This window comes from Taudactylus pleione, unplaced genomic scaffold (genome assembly GCF_031769625.1).
Source record: "Taudactylus pleione unplaced genomic scaffold, aTauple2 ptg000086l, whole genome shotgun sequence".
NCBI lineage: Eukaryota > Metazoa > Chordata > Amphibia > Anura > Myobatrachidae > Taudactylus > Taudactylus pleione.
The window spans coordinates 33462501-33481023 of NW_028284488.1; the positions used below are offsets into that span (position 1 = coordinate 33462501).

Consider the following 18523-nt stretch of genomic DNA (forward strand, 5'->3'; position numbering starts at 1 on the left):
TATGTTTTTGCCCTGAAATTTGGCTTGCAGCACCGAGCAACAGTTCTACCAGCTCATGCCAATTTCAGCACCATACCTCCAATAGCTTTTGAGGTGTAGCCCCATAAACACCATGCCCCCTCGGGACTGGCTCTGATTAGCCTAGTGCTGGTTGTGCTTAATACAGGGAACCCCTATGTTGTTTGTACCCTGTGTTTAGCACAACCAGCACTAGGGCTCCAAAGCCCAATGCTGGTTGTGCTGTGGAGGCACACAATTTTTTTTTTTTATATTACACATTCATTTTTTTAAATAATACATGGATGGATCTCACTGATCCGTCCATGCATCTGTGTCTTATTGATTTGATTTTCTCAGGTGCATGCCCACTTGCCCAGCACCAGTGAGTCCCTTTGTCACTCCCGCTGATGCTTCTGTGCATGCGGATTTGCTGCCACCGCTCCGCACCTCCACTGTCCCACACACCTGCAGCCTGCCCCTGCACCGATCTCTCCCTCTGCACCCTTAAAACATCTCATGTGTGCTGTCTGCTCCTCCACCCAGGTTAGTGTACCTATTTGTTGTCCTTCTGCCCTGCAGGTGGCCCGGTTTGCTCGTCAAAACCCTGATGATTAATAAATTATAAAAAAGCAATGAAATACCATAGATAAAAAACCTTACAGTTTTACATGTCCCATTAAGGCTTCTTAGACATGATCTTAAATTTCACAAAACCTACTGACGCCTTAATGGACGTGTTCCTTGCGCAATACTGATATGGTATGCCATCACACCCTGTGGTTAACTGCAGATTCAGAACTCTCACAGAATGAGATTGCTGTCACTCACAAAATGGTGAAGCTGCTAATTCACAGAATTGTGTGCTCATTGGAATACACACATGCAGTCTATGCAACTGAGGTTTGAGCAGTTATGTGGCTTCCACATCCCATTCAGTACCCACAATCTTCCCATATCTTCTCAATCACCATATGATCATAATTTCATTGCTCTTTTTAGTTTAAGAGTGGCACAAATTCAGTAGATCTTGTGAAATTTCAGATCATGCCTAAGAAGCCTTAATGGGACATGTAAAACCGTAAGGTTTTTTGTCTATGGATGGATGGATGGATATATATATATATATATATATATATATATATAGTGACAGGAATCACATAGACCGGCATTCTGGCCTCTACAGCCACATATACAGAGCAAATGTTAACACTGTGAACGATGGTCGTAATATGGCTGGTCTGCCATACTCACTTAGCCAGCTGCTGTTAGTGCGACTCAGACTCACCAAGCCGCTGTGCAGCGGGTAGCATCCTGCAATACGTCTTGCTGCTGCTGTGGGTGGATCCGGTCACCGTTTCCGGGCTCTTTGCTACATAGAAGTGTTTAGCAAGAGAGTCCCTGTTCGGGCACCAAATGTGACAGGAATCACATAGACTGGAGTAAAATCCAAGGTGTTTATTCTTCCACAGACAGTTTCACAGGTAAGTGCAGGGTTAACAGGACAGGTCAGTTCTTTCAGGCAATACAGAGTGGAATTCTGGCTGCACTGCAGCTGCTGGGAGATGCTCATCGGGAAACTGGGGGCAGGCTGGGCTTGGGACTGGTGGTGCCATGGTGCTACATGGGGCAGAGGTAGGCGTGGCTCCAGTGTGGCACTTAGAGGTGGATTATGTGTCCAGCGGGGCTACCCAATCACTGCGGTTACAGTGATCGGGGACACTGGGGGCAGAGTTAGCCGCTGCTGCAATGCAGGGCTGGGCAGGGAACTCTCTGTGCTGCGGGCTACTCAATAACTGTGGCCACAGTGATCGTGACACTGGGGGGCTGCAGGCTGAATGGGGGACCGGCGGTGTCACCAGATAACTGTGGCCACAGTGATCGAGACTATGTGTGCAGAGGTAGCCGCTAATGCAATGCAGGGCTGCGAGCTACCTAATCACTGTTACCACAGTGATCAGGACACTGGGGACAGAGCTGCAGCTACCTGAAGCCATGCCTGCAGTGCAGGGCTGGGCGGGGGACAGGGGGGCCCCGTGGCTACCCGATCACTGTAGCCAGCAGTGATAGGGAGAAATTGTAGCCCGAGTCGCGATTGCAGAGTGACTGTAAGGTCCGTCTGATATAGGCGGCTGCTGGAAGATTACCTTTCTGCAGCCGCCTAGTGGGCATTATATATATATATATCAATAAATACATATACTGGTGTGCGTCCTTTCGTGTTAATGTGTGTCCATATCCAGCGTATAATATTAGAAACAATGAGTCCTTTAAACACCAGAATCCTTTCAAATTATAGGACCGCTGCTCCCTTATGTCCACATGGAACTCTGTAATCCCACAGATATAAACACTAAAATAGAAAATGTGACAAGGGGTGCTCCATAGTGCATAAATGTTTTAATATAATAAAAAACATGTAAAAGGAATAACTTGGCAACAGATGTACTCGTACCAAATATATAACAGGGTGGGCTGGTTACCACATGATTCAACACAAGAAATCCAATGGCAATCTGCTAACTGTCCGTCTCAAGAGGAACACCGGTTCACCGTGCATGTCACTGCCGGTGCAGCGTCTGGAACCACGTTGTTCACTAGGATCGGGGCCAGTTGCCGGGAAGGACCAGAGGATAGATTACCTAGGCCACGCAGTAACGCGTTTCGTATATTACTTCGTCAGAGGGCTGGCCAGGTGACGTACACACATTAATTTTAAAGAGCTGATAACCAATCATATTGGCAACCATCTCATTATACCCTAATTAGCAGTTTCCGTGACAGCGGAACATATAATGGCTACCAATTTAGTATAGCTGATGTTACTTAACAATAGCGACTTATAAATATATACATATAACTTGTTATCCATAATACGTATACACAATCCCTCATCGGAGTTAGAAGAATAATCCATAATCTCACAGCATAATTGGTGCAACATTAAATACACATAGATAGAAACGTCCACATAATTACATTTAAAATCTCATAAAACTGCATACTAAAAAAGTACATAATATTAACTTTATCTATTAAAATACAAAAAAGTAGAGTGTAATTAATAAATAAATAAATAATAGGTACCACTCAAGCAAAAATATCATAAATACCAATAAAACAGGAAGACTTTAAAGGTTACAGAAGCGGTCATGGATAGAGCATTACTACAGAGATTCATTCATTTATAAAGGGGGTGATTTCAAACCCTTTGTTTAACCCTTTAGGACTCAGTGTATCAAGTGTTAGAATCCAATAGGTTTCTCTTTTCATTAGCGTTCTGTTTCTATCCCCTCCCCTCTTATTCTGTGCAATATGCTCAATCCCTTTAAACTTCAAACAATTAGGATTACTATTATGGCATTGTTTAAAGTGGCGAGGTAGACTATGATTCTGTACTTTATTTCTAATATTATGAGTATGTTCAAGAATCCGCAACTTCAAAACTCTTTTAGTTTTCCCGATATAACTTAGACCACATGGTCATGTAATCATATATACAATAAATGAAGAGTTGCAATTTATATAATTATTAATTTCATATTGTTTAGCAGAGGAGGTACCCTGAAAAGTTTTTGCTCCTCTATCAGACAATTTACATACTTTGCAATTTCCACAAGGAAAAAAACCTTTTATATTTCCCAGAACACTTCTTTTATTTATATCAGAAGGCACATGAGGAATGGGCGCCAGACAGCTCTTTGAGATATATGACTTAATATCACTAGCTTTCCTAGAAAGTATCTCGGGGCGATCTGGTAAGTGTTCCGGTAGTAGAGGATCCATTTTAAGGATATGCAAGCTTTTTCTCAATATATCCTGTAAATTTCTTATCCTCATTATTATATTTCGTGACAAATGGACAAAAAAATTTATTTTCATTCAATTTCTGTTGTTTTTATATACCAATAAGTCTTCCCGATTTTTGTTTCTAGCTTTTATTTTAGAATTCTCAACCAATTCAGTTTGATAACCACATTTTGAGAATCTGTCCTCATAAATACCACTCTGTTGATCAAATTTAGCGAGTGAAGTGCAGTTTCTCCGAAGCCTAGAAAACTGGGAGAATGGAATATTTTTCTTCCATTGAGGAAGATGACAGCTAGAGTATTGGTTTCCAAATCACCCATATAAAAATTAGCTAGGCTAGGGGCGCAAATCGTCCCCATCGCCGTCCTGCACGTCTGCAGGAACTACTCCCCCCGGGTACATATCAGCCTGTGCCTTCAGATCACTGCAGTTTTAGGCACTGGAAGACATCCTGAACGAACTTTCTTAAACCAAAATTTCAAACCAGAAACTACACGGCCGGGGCACCAAGTAGACCTCCAAGGCCCTGACGAACTTCAAACATAGCCAAAAACCTAATGCTGTTCAAACTACACCGCCATGCCAAATTTGGCGGAGCTAGGTACTAAGGGGTCTATTTACAAAGCTTGGGTGGAGATAAAGTGGACGGAGATAAAGTACCAGCCAACCAGCAGTCATTTTTAAAACATAGGGGATAGTTGTATGAAGCAGTGAAAAGAGTGGAGAAGTGTGCCAGTGGAGAAGTTACCTATGGCAACCAATCAGCTCCTACTTATTATTTTATACAATGTACTTGGTAAACGCAACCTCACAGCTGATTGGTTGCCATGGGCAACTTCTCTACTGGCACACTTCTTCACTCTTTTCACTGCTTCATACATCTACCCCACAGCATGGCAGTTAGGAGCTGATTGGCTGGTACTTTAATAACGTTCACTTTATCTCCATCCAAGGCTTAATAAATAGACCCCAAAACTCTGGCCATGCAAAACGGACAGACAGACACAAACACACTTTCTTGCTTATTATATAGATTTTGAATTTGCCTAACTGCTGTTATATCATCACCCATTTGGGTTAGTAATACACACCAAATAACAATATATCTCCCTTATTTATTGTTGATGAGTCAGTCAGAACATTTGATTATATATATATATATATATATATATATATATATATATATATATATTATACTATAATCAAATGTTCTGATTGACTCATCAACAATTAGCCAAAATGTACAAATTAGGAGAATATATATATTGTAGCAAGGTTGGGGAACTGGTACAATCTCATGGGGTAGATGGCACTGCGCAGCAGCTGAGAAATCACATAAAGTCCACTGGTCTGGTGCAACTGGTCTCTGCCAGTTTTATTAGGAAAACAAACAAAATAAACAGAAATAAACACCTTGCCATCTGGCACTAACTATACAGAAGTGATCCCAGCTCACTAATAAACAAAGTATTAGAAGGATTTCTCAGGTTTAATTTATCTGCTTTCATCAACCTGGTTCTCACACAGAGACCCGAAAGTCTGTCCTTTCCCCAGGCAGTGTCTCTCTGTAATGATCAGCCTCACAGCACTAAAAAACAGCCACGCAGCTGAAAACCCTAATTAGCCTCCTGTGAAGCTAATAACCAAAAAAACTCCTAACACAAACACCTTCATGAGATTTCAAAAGACATAGGTCAGGAATCTCGGGCAAATATACCTGCGTTCCACTATGATGCCAGAGACCTTGTCACTAATATATATATATATATATATATATATATATATATATACATATACACACACACAAACACATACACACACGCTGATGTACCTGGTTTCACCCGGGTAGACCTTAGATATTTACTGTTTCCATTTCCATCTCACCACTCCAGTAACACATTAATCCTTCACCGCTGTAGTAATGTATCACTGCTTTAGTAAGACATTAGCCTCCCTCACCTGTGTACTAACACATTCCACTCACTCACCTCTGTAGTAACACATTATCCTCGCTCACCTCTGTAATAACACATTTCCCTCCCTCGCCCGTGTTGTAACACATTTGACATTCCCCTCCCTCACCTGTGTAGAAGTACAATCCCTCCCTCACACCTGTAGTAAAACATTATGCCTGCTAACCCCTGTAATAACACATTTCCCTTCCTCACCTCTGTAGTAACACATCCCCTTCCCTTACCCTGTAGTAACACATATGACATTCTCCTGCCTCACCTGTGTAGTAATACATTTCCCTCCTTCACCTGTGTAGTAACACAATTCCCTCCTGTGTTAGAACACATTTTTCCTCCCTCACCTCTATAGCAACATTCCCCTCCCTCACCTCTATAGTATCACATTCCCCTCCCTCATCTGTGTAGTAACACATTCTCATCCCTCATCTGTGTAGTAACACATTCCCCTCCCTCACCACTATAGTAACACATTTTCCTCTCTCACCTTTGTAGTAACACATTTTCTTCACTCACTATTCAAATAGAGGAGCCACAACAACTGCCAGTGATGTTTGGCAGCACTTGGGACGAGAGTTGGGGTTTGAAAACTGAACTGTGCTACAGCCATGAGACAGTCAGTCAGGACATTGTGCAGGAAACATTTTAGCCTTTTTTACCCCCTTAGGAGCCTAATTTTGAAAATTCTCTTCTTAGGGCCGTGTTCAATTAGAGGCGAAAAGCCGTAATCAGCAAAAAAGTATCTCCTATTGCCGCTTTTCGCCTGGTCGGAATTTATCTACAAATTCAATTCCAGACGGATTTCGCCTACGCGGAAACTAAATGCAATGTAATAGGCGAAAAAGATTTGCCTATGAATAGCAGGTGAAAAGAAGTGCAAAAATCTTTATTTTGGGTTACAAACGTGGGGAAATTACCCAGAACCCTTGGGACAGTCCCCCAAAGGACAAATCATGAAAAGAAAAAAACACCATATGAACACTCCACAAAAGTACTTTCATTTTTGGGGCGAAAAAGTAAAAAGTGGAGGGACAAGCATAAAAACTAGCGAAATAGACTTGTTGGGGGTCTGCAAGGATGGGTCAGGTGTTTTTGGGATTGCAGGTGCATGTAGCAGGTGCGTTTTTTAAATTTTTTAAAAGTCCACTTTAGAAACATTAAAATATGCTTCCATTTTAAAGTACCCCAAATTTAACTGGACTACTTATTTTCACCAAAAAAACACTGCTTTATGCCTTTCTTCACCACTCTTGCATAGACGCTAATAAGAAGCTATTTAAACTACTTAAGTACCCCAAACACTTTTATTAGGGGTATTAGGACACAACTACATTGATTCTCTATGTAACTGCATCTTTTTTTGGGGTACAGACTCACTTCCTCACATCTGACAGTACTTTCCGCCTGTTCCGCATTCACCGACTTCCGTTTTTGCGTGGTTTGGAATCGAATAGGGCGAAAAGTGGGGACGCGCACGGAAAGTTTTCGCCTCTGAAATAGAAGAAGGACAGACGAAACCTTTCGGACTTTTCGCCTCTAATTGAATACGGGCCTTAGTGGGTACCTATGTCATGGAAGGAATATTCTCCCCGATTTTCAATCTTCTAGGTCCAGGAGTTTGGGCTGGGCGTTGATGAGACAGACAGTCAATACATTTGATTATATATATATATAAATTGAATCAACTCAATATTTAAATGTCATTCACTACAAAACTTAAATTATTATGGAGAACACGTTTAAGTCTATGAAACACCTAAGTAATTATTTGTAAGGTAAATGTCATTTCTTTCCTGCTCTAAAACCATTCCTAGGGTCACCAAAGAGGAGAACACAGAAAAACTGCCTCGAGTAGATTAATGGAAAACGGGAAATGAAGAAAAATGAAGTTCATATTTATTTCAGATGTTATTCATTGTAAGCACCAAAGAAATAGCACAATTAATGTTTATGGTAAAACATGACACATATTTTGAAAGACTGTTGAGGAAATGTTTAACTTTAAACAGATCAATATGTAGGACAGGACATTTTTATATTCACTTCAACAGACCACAGAGCTGAGGCAGCATTACAAAGAATATTGTCACACATGGCCATGCTACACAGCCTTACATCCTTGGGGGATTGGCACTGGTTACACTTCTGATACACTGAGAAATATGATGTAATAAGGCTGCCTGAAATGACCAAGCCTACAAAGTGTGCACATTGTTCCCTGTGGTACACCACCGCTTTCAACAATAGGCAATGTGTCCAGGATGTCACTATATGATCACTGCAGGGATGAAAGATATAGCTGAGGACATTATTAGGAGATGTTATCTGAAATGTCCCAAACCTGTTTCCATGTTAGTTTCAGTATTGCGCTTTTACTTTATTCATTTATCTTAGCAATAAATATTCATAGAACATAAGATTTCCTAATGCAGAAATAATGCTGTTAAATGATTAATAAAACAAATTATAAAGAAAAAGAGCTGTGCTTTAAAATAAACAACCAGCAAAATACATTCCATATACTGGGATTATTGCAAAGCTCCCAAACTCAGTTAAAATGCAAAGTGTTATAGAAGCTAGTCTACACCTTCCCATTCCATTAGGTAGTGATGTCCTTAAATGGTATTGTATTGTTAACTGGTGCTCTTGGCTCTGGGTCACAAACTACAATAATGTAGTCTAATGGAGACAAAGGAAGACTAAATAATCAGTCCTACAAAGAAAAACACAACGTAGAACCTTACACATTTAAAAATGAGTGAAGAAGACAGTACTGAAACGTTGCAATATAGATGGCATAATATGCTAGTAATTGGTTATATTGGAAAGTAATTGATTAACTAAAAAATAGATATGACACTAAAATTATCATTAATCAACTTCTCCAGTCTGACATCATTTTAAAAATTGTGTTTAATAGATATTGCACTGCAACCAGCGTGTCTTTACCCCTTACCAAAGAACGCTTTGTTAATGGAAAAGTTTTATCCATGTTTACATATTCAAGTAAGAGTGAAAACATACAGCGTATTTTTAGATCTGCGATAACAAATCCCCTACTTCTACATTTCTAAATTCATTTCAGACAATTTCAACATCACAAATGCTTACACTTACCTCAAAGTACTCCCTTTTCTTTCTAGAGTCCTGAGTTTCAGCATTCCATGCTTTCAGGACTTTCTTCATGAAGGCACCATCAAAAACACTCTGAATACTGGTTGCAGCCTCTAGAGAAATCAGATGTTGTAATTATTTAAGTAACCATAATTAGCCGTTACCAATTTGATGGCAGTGATTCTATTTTTTATTTTAAATAGCCCAAAATATTTTGATACAATCTATGAAATCAATATACTTCAATATTTTATCCAACTACAGATGGATATTATTATAACAAATGTGAGTAAAAAAATGTATTGGAACACCGCCACCTGTTTTCCATTAAGCCGGGGATACCGGAAGGGCTCGTCTTTCTTTTTGGAGGCTGCTTGGTGCTAATGGAGTTCCACAGTGACTGACACCGGTTTTAGGTAACACGCTATATATGTACACCAGCTTATGCTATTAGATTCAGCTAACTCCAGTGCCAGATTAACAGTGGGACAGATGGAGCTACAGCTCCAGGCTTCCACATAAAAATAGGCCCATCATCAGCATGGTGATGGCCAGCTGCCTAGCTGGTCACACAGTCAGCCATAAATTATAAGTATTACAATTGTTCTTCTAGTTTTCTCACAAAATTATAAATTTTGTATATTTTTATGTATTTAGGGAGACATTGGGGCTGACAGTGTATGGGGTGTAGACACCCACGTGGCTCAGATCACACCCACACAGCACTGGTTACAGCTCATTCCCTTCCAGTATAGGCCCTTGAACATTTGCAGCCCCAGGCCCGTGTGGCTCTTAACCAAGCCCTGTCTAACTCCAAGATAAGAATGCTTTCAACAAAGTTCACATAGAGCAGGTTGTCAAGCTACATATCCCTTACTGTTAATATTTACGGAGACTCTCTACAACTTTGCTGGACTGCTGATAATAGTAATTAACAAGTAATTTCAGCAAAAACCAAGACTACACAATACTGTAGGTTTATGATTTATATTGAACCTTTGACAGTCTTGTTTATACCATTTTAATTTTCTCATTTATCCTGTGATGTACATTTATATACTATCATTTAATTAATATTAATGGTACATTTGAGTTTTTTATCTTTAAGATTTTTGTGCACAAGTTCCGATATACAGATTCAGACTCAGCCGCACACAAATATAGAAGTGTCACATATCACTGCAGAGTCGTGAAGCAGCTTGTCGCATCCATTTGTGACTAAGATGCATTTTTTGTCACAAGCAGATTAATTCAGGACCTGGCGTGCCGAGAAGGGCTGTTTGGTGCGACTGCAGACATAGTGTATGAGAACACATCTGTACGGTGCATATTAGTGATGCAGCACACAAACTGAACATTCGTTTGAAATCTCGATGCTGGAAGCCCGAAAAGTGCAGAATCCCGATAGCGGCGGTAAGTAACCTAACCCTCTCTTAGTGGTGCCTAACCCAATCCTCCTCACGGTGGTACCTAACCCCCCATTCCCGCACCCGAAACCTAATTTTCCCAGTGAGATGCCTAACCCTAACCTCCCCCCGGTGGTGCCTAAAGCAGTCTAACCCTAACCCTCCCCGGGGGCGGGTGCCTAACCCTAATTTCCCCCCAGGGGTCCATAAACCTAACCCTCCCCTTCCCTAGGCTAACGCATCTTTCGCTCGGGATTCCGACGGTTGGGATGCCAACGTCGGTATCCTGATCCCTTTCGGGATATCGGTGTTGGCATTTTGCTGGGCAGCGGGATTTCGGCGTCGGTATATCGACTACATTCCCCGTCAAGACATGGGCCTACTGTGATTATACTAAATGTGTCCAGGGCCGCAACTAGGGGGGGAGCTGGAGGCGCACGTGCACCTGGTGCGCCGCTGTACCCGCCGCCAGTGTCCTCCGGCCCGGCACTGCAGGCTCTAAGCCGGACGCCCGTTCAGATTTTATTACCAGCTGGCGCCCGGCTCCTTCCCTGCAGCGCAGCGGTAGCCGGAAGCTGGAGTTCTCTCCCGAAATCCAGCTTCCGGCTCTCCCCACGGGCACTATGGGAGAGACGTCATGACGTCTCCCATAGTTCCGAGGAGCAGCCGGGTGGACCGGACGGCGGCGGAGGTAGGAGCAGGGTTTAAGGTAAGTATTTTTTTTTGTGTAAGCGGCACTACAGGGGCATTACCATATGGGCACTACTACAGAGGTATTACTATGGGGGCATTACCATATGGGCACTACTACAGGGGCATTACTATATGTGCACTACTATATGGGCACTACTACAGGGGCATTACCATATGGTCACTAATACAGGGGCATTACTATATGGTCACTATTACAGGGGCATTACCATGTGGGCACTACTACAGGGGCATTACTATATGGGCACTACTGGGGCATTACTATATGGTCACTACTACGGAGGCATTACCATATGGGCACTACTACAGGAGCACTACAACAGGGGCATTACTATATGGGCACTACTAAAGGGGCATTACTATATGTGCACTACTATATGGGCACTACTACAGGGGAATTACCATATGGTCACTAATACAGGGGCATTACTATATGGTCACTATTACAGGGGCATTACCATATGGGCACTACTACAGGGGCATTACTATATGGGCACTACTACAGGGGCATTACTATATGGTCACTACTACGGAGGCATTACCATATGGGCACTACTACAGGAGCACTACAACAGGGGCATTACTATATGGGCACTACTAAAGGGGCATTACTATAGGTGCACTGCTGAAGGGGGCATTAATATAGGGGCACTGCTGCAGGGGGCATTACTATGGGGAAATTACCAGGGGGGCACCAAATTACTGTCTTGCCCTGGGTGACAAAGATCCTAGTTTCGGCCCCGATGTGTGCATCAAAGACATTTTCCCTATCTCTAGGTAGAATGCCGTTTCAGGTGGGCAGAGAAGACCTAACTAAAGATAGTACTGTACTGTGTTAACACTGTAAATGTAAGACTAAATATAATAATGTTTTCCAATTTTATATCCACTGAATGCTGCATTAACAGAGAAAGAGTAAGGATTATATGAATATTTGGGCCTTTATATCATTCGAAAAATGGATATTTAATGCGCACGACCATTACAGGAAAGTGACGACTAACCATGGAAGCAGCAGCCACATTGTAATGTGCTGCATCGTAGTACTTTGTATATAGATTCAGACACCATGTCGCATACAGAGTACAACTGTTGAATATCAAACTAAATCAGTGGAGTCTCGTGGTGAGTCTTAGTCACATCACATTGCAATATTTTGATAAATCTCTCCCAAGATTTGATCAATCTCACCCTTCTAATCATACAGCTGAGTGTCGGCAGGTTGGGTCCATGATCCCTGCACTGATAATCTCGGCAGCAGAATCCCGACGCATACAGGTAAGTATTTTAACCCTTCCCCTAACTCTACCCACATTTCCCACACCCTAACCCTCCCGCAGTCTAACCTTTATGCACCTGAACCATCTTTTAGATGGAAGGAAAGAAAAAATGCAATGGTTAGTATGACAACAATCTTGTACAATGCTATTTCCCTCACGACAACAGTTTTCAATGTAGATGTCTTCAATTGACAGCAAATCACAGCCAATAATACTCACAGCTGTACCTAGTACTACTCTAAGAACTTACCATCACCCTTAAAGGTCCACATCAAAGCATCGGAAATAACAGTAACCAATAATTTCAAATCTTTAACTCTCGCCATCAACAAGTTATCAATAGTAAGAGGTAGCAACTCAGTCCTACTCTGCAGTCTAAAATCTATGATCATCTCTTTAGTTTTTTTTCAAATTTAATCAATTTTATAGTTTACAATTATTTACTTTTGATTATTTCCCAAAATAAGCACCAGTTGTTCCGTTTTAAAGAACTGAAAGTAATAAGAGATTTTACCAATCCATTCTAAACCCTGTTAGTTAGTGATAGTGGCGAAGAAAAGGTAGCAGTGATGAGAGAGAAGCAGTATTCTAATTTGCCACTTTCCTTTACATTTAATAATCTATAATATTGTTAAGTGCTTTTCTTACGATAGTCATGCATGCTACAATGTTTCCAGGAGATATTGAGCAAATGATCCACCATTGCTGCATGTGTGACTCCAAAATAAGAAAGGTTTCCAGTAATGTCTTTGAAATATAAGTGAAAACTTACTGATATGCTGTTGATTGCGAAATTTCACCCACTTATCCCATCGATGTATTATGGATTTCAGCTGGGTCTTTGCATGGTGAGCCTCAGCATTGTGTAGCTTGACCTGTGTGTCCCGCTTTCTGGCTTTCCTTGCTGCACAATACTCTAGCCACACACTGCATATGTTAGGGAACATAAATATTGAATTAGCTTTCAATGCATGAAATAAAATCCATGTAATACAATATGAAACATGACAAAGAATTGCTGAAAACATGACAGAGGCTTTTAAAGAACTCTGCACTGTACTTTGAATTTAGGAGCATATTCGTGTGGTTGGTGTATGGATAAAACCTGTTTTCTGGACATGTTTTCCATCACTGTTACAATATAATTTGTGCAGTTGCAGTCTTGGCTCAGCAGCTGCCCCACAACACATAATATACACATGTTGAATAAACAAACATATTACATATGTCCAATGTCTGCAAAACTTTTGCTTTTAACGCAAATTCAATATATTTTCTGATTCCAATTAAAATAGAAGGCATTATATTGCAACTCCCGCAGACCAACCGGCACCTGTCAGACGCGGCAATCTGTAAACAAAGACTGCTGTGCATTGGCTGCGTAATCTCACGGATCTAACCACTTGCTGCTGCAGAGATTAACCTTTTATTACCAGTAACCCTTTTGGCGCTTAGTAATTTATCTAGTCCTTATCTAATAACATGGCGTAAATAGCACATTTTTGCTGTAACCAATATTAAACAGTCAGATATTGATTTTGATCAATCAAATCAATGTCTGGGTGGCTGTTTTGAGTTATAGCACCTTTGCGCTATTTTTACCATTATATTAAATATTTGCACAGAAAGAAAGTAATGATAAACTAGAAGTGCACACAAATCCAAACTGTTTCCATCAAAGTAGGTCAGTAAAACTTTCACAAGCTTAGAAAGTCTGGATAAATCTGCCACAGTATCAGATTGCCTTACTTCTAAATATATTTTAAGAGGGTCTTTTTGCTTAACATTTAACATGTTGATCCACTTTGTCAGGTGGTAAAATACTCACTCAAAGTACAACCTCTGCAACTTGTTGATGTAAAATGAATATGCCTTTTTAAATAGCTCTGGTGACACCTGAATGGAAAGAGGAGCTGCATTAAAAGAATGTTAAGTAATCGGAAAATCCTCTGGTTTGCATCCAGAATATGCACAGTGACACTTAATCAACTATTTGATAGGCAAGGCACAGTGTCACAACCTCTCTCCATTTGTCATCCATTAAATATATTATTCACCAAACATAAGAACAACATTTTCCAATACAACACAATGCACGTGAGCTTTGATTTCTAATCATGATGCCAATTTTAAGTTGATTCATTTCCTCACTCAATCGCCCTAAACAATAATTGCACCTCAGTGACACCCACCACACTCAGCATGATCTCTGTACTGTATGGCAGTCATTCACATGCTCTATATTGTATTATATTGTAAGTCACAAAAATGCTTTCTATTGTATGGCGGTCACAAAAATGGTTTGTGTAGTGAATGGAGGTCACAAAAATGCTATCAGTATTACATGGTGGTCACAAACATAATCTCAGTATTGTATGATTGACACAAAAATGCTCTCAGTATTGTATGGCGATCACAAAAATGTTCACACTATTGTATGCTGGTCACAAAAATGCTCTCAGGATTGTTTGGTGGTCACAAATATGCTCTGATTATTGTATGGTGATTAAAAAAGTGGGAATGGGGCGATGTGTACCCTATAAGAGTCGTATATATCTTAGTCCTATCTCCAGTTGTGACTGGGTTGGTGTAACTGAGTGGCAATGGGGCAGGCAAGCAAAAGAAAGGTTTGCTATGACGTGCTGATGGAAATGCGGCACATAAATATAAGAAAAAGGTAGGTGCACACTCTAAGAGCTAAGAATTCTGATCATCAAAATATTTATACTAAACTCCAATGCAGGCACTGCTGATAGAAAATGTTACCTATCACCGCTTATCGCTAAATAGACCCCTATGTGCTTTATTTATTTATGGATTGTTTGCTTTGCTAATATTGTTTTGGTTATGTAATGGGAGGTGGGTTCTATTTTAGATTTGTCTTTATCTCCAGTTTGTCTATAAAAGGTATTCATTACATGAACAGATCATTACATGAACTAATATCTTGCTCAGGGCCCAGTGAGGTATTAACCTGGTCAAAGAGGAGGGGAAAAGGGGAAAGGGGGAAAGGGGGAAAAATCGACGCACTGACCCTCAATCATGAAAATGTAATCGTTAGGACATATAACATTATTAAGAGTGCTCACAAAATAGAGTTTCTTTTCTTCTTTTTTCTTGCAGGTAAATAACCTGGCTCTGATATATGCCGCTGGGAAAATAGCGATGTACACAGCACAAGGGCTTAATTAAATAACCATATAAAATAATTTATATATTTATTTATGAATCATTATTTATATAGTGCACACATATTCCGCAATGCAGCACTGTACAGATAATTTTTAGACATTCGCATCAGTCCCTGAAACAGTGGAGCTTACAATCTATAGTCCCTACCACATTGACACATACATATATACACTAGCGTAATTCTTGTCATAAGTCAATTAACATACCAGTATGTTTTTGGATTGTGGAAGGAAACCCACACAAACTTAGAAGAACATACAATCACAAGAAGAAAAGAAAAAGGTAACTCCTTTTTTTGGGGCACACTGTATCACAAAAATAAAAATTAACTTTTATTTCAAAAATGAAAAAGTCAATTTCATATACATATACAAGAACATACAATCGCCACACAGATAGGAATGGTGGGATTCAAACCCAGAGCATCAGGGCTGTAAGGCAGCAAGCTATTCATTGTGCCACTCTGCTGAGGAAACCGGGGAGACGCTCTGGGTATTAGAGCATGGCTCCAGGGCTTCCTCTATTGAGATGTTACTCATGCTGGATGCTTCATGCTAGGTATTGTCCTAGGTGATCTGTAAGATGGCATTTTCACTCTGATCTATTACTATTAAATATGTGTCTTTTAAATTGGTGTGCTGGTCCTGGTTCCTGCTTAAGCATCTGCTAAAGTTGGACTTGGTTCTATATATATATATATATATATATATATATATATATATATATATATATATATATATATAGTCAAGTGCATAAATATTGGGACATTGACAGAATTTCATATTTTGGCCTCTATTCACCACCACAATGGCTTTGAAATTAAACAAACAAGATGTACTTTAACAGCAGACTTTCAGATTTAATTTGAGGGTAATTACATCCAAATCAGGTGAACGGTGTAGGAATTACAACGGTTTCTATATGTGCCTCCCACTTTTTAAGGGGCCAAAAGTAATGGGACAAACTAAACGAGCCTAAATTTAAATTTCACTTTTTAATACAATGTTACAAATCCTTTGCAGGCAATTACAGCCTGAAGTCTGGAACGCATAGACATCACCAGACGCTGGGTTTCATTCCTGGGATATGCTCTGCCAGGCCTCTACTACAAATGTCTTCAGTTCCTGCTTGTTCTTGGGGCATTTTCCCTTCAGTTTTGTCTTCATCAAGTGAAATGCATGCTCAATCGGATTCAGGTCAGGGGATTGACTTGGCCATTGCATAACATTCCACTTTTTAGCCTTAAAATACTCTTTGGTTGCTTTTGCAGTATGCTTCGGGTCATTGTCCATCTGCACTGTGAAGCGCCGTCCAATGAGTTCTGAAGCATTTGACGGAATATGAGCATATAATATTGCCCGAAACACTTCAGAATTCATTCTGCTGCTTTTGTCAGCAGACACATCATCAATAAATACAAGGGAACCAGTTCCATTGGCAGCCATACATGCCCACGCCATGACACTACCACCACCATGCTTCACTGATGAGGTGGTATGTTTTGGATCATGAGCAGTTCCTTTCCTGCTCCATACTCTTCTCTTCCCATCACTCTGGTACAAGTTGATCTTTGTCTCATCTGTCCATAGGATGTTGTTCCAGAACTGTAATGGCTTTTTTAGATGTTGTTTGGCAAACTCTAATTTGGTCTTCTTGTTTTTGTGGCTCACCAATGGTTTACATCTTGTGGTGAACCCTCTATATTCACTCTTGTGAAGTCTTCTCTTAATTGTTGACTTTGACACATATACACCTACCTCCTGGAGAGTGTTCTTGATTTGGCCAACTGTTGTGAAGGGGTTTTTTTTCACCAGGGAAATAATTCTTCTGACATCCACCACAGTTGGTTTCCGTGGTCTTCCGGGTCTTTTGGTGTTGCTGAGCTCTCCCATGCGTTCTTTCTTTTTAAGAATGTTCCAAACAGTTGATTTGGCCACACCTAATGTTTTTGTATCTCACTGATGGGTTTGTTTTCATTTTTCAGCCTAATGATGGCTTGCTTCACTGATAGTGACAGCTCTTTGGCTCTCATATTGAGAGTCGACAGCAACTGATTCCAAATGCAAATGTCACACCTAGAATCAACTCCAGACCTTTTACCTGCTTAATTGATAATGAAATAACGAGGGAATAGCCCACACCTGTCCCTGAAATAGCTTTTGAGTTGATAGTCCCATTACTTTTGGCCCCTTAAAAAGTGTGAGGCACATATAGAAACCGTTGTAATTCCTACACCGTTCACCTGATTTGACTATAATTACCCTCAACTTAAATCTGAAAGTCTGCAGTTAAAGCACATCTTGTTTGTTTCATTTCAAAGCCATTGTGGTGGTGAATAGAGGCCAAAATATGAAAATTCTGTCAATGTCCCAATATTTATGGACCTGACTGTATATTTTACAAGAAATGCCCTTACTTTGCGCCAAATAACAATAAAACCAAGTAGAAACAGAACAAGTACCAGCTGCACCTCTCTATTGACCCTCTGTTAGATAGGTGTGTAGAGTAGTATAAATATATAAGAGAGGGCACTTAAACCTTAGGAGCTCATTCAGAGCCGCTCTCTAGATGCGATCGCTCGCACCCAACGTATGCAAATTCGGCAAAGTGACGGCATGGCGGGCGATCGCTTGGAAAGGCATAAGCACGCCCACTTTGTGTTGGCGAGCGATCACTTTGTGTCTATAGACGCCCATTAGCATCTGTAGAGACGCCCACTAGCGCATGTCATCTCCTGGAAGTGTATTAAAAAATTGGTACATCGAGGACCATCTGAAGGGTTCGCTGCGCTTGTGGTTGCCTTACCTTACCGCAAGCTCTGCGAGGACTTCAGTGTAAACAACAGACAGGTGAAGTGTACTATGATGCTGGCTGATAATTATGCACGCCTCTGAAACGGCGTTGCTACACTCTGGCACGCTTGCGTTCGCACCTCCACACCCCCGTTATTAGTGTCCTGCCCTTGTAGCCACCCACAAACGGCCTCTCCTGTCACTCATTACACTGGGCTGTCTTTGCTGGGCGACCGAGCGGATCCCAATCG

The 18523-nt window shown here is 40.7% G+C and overlaps 1 protein-coding gene across 1 annotated transcript in view; it reads right to left on the reverse strand.

Moving 5' to 3' along the window:
* Positions 1-18523, reverse strand: part of FBXL13 (F-box and leucine rich repeat protein 13) — a 252029-nt gene that overhangs the window by 199634 nt on the left and 33872 nt on the right. Inside the window, exons 4-6 of the mRNA XM_088468829.1 lie at positions 14117-14184; positions 13061-13215; positions 8895-9004 (exon numbers count right to left, since the gene is read on the reverse strand). Of these exons, the coding sequence (XP_088324955.1) occupies positions 8895-9004; positions 13061-13215; positions 14117-14184 (333 nt within the window). The remainder of the gene's footprint in view (positions 1-8894; positions 9005-13060; positions 13216-14116; positions 14185-18523) is intronic.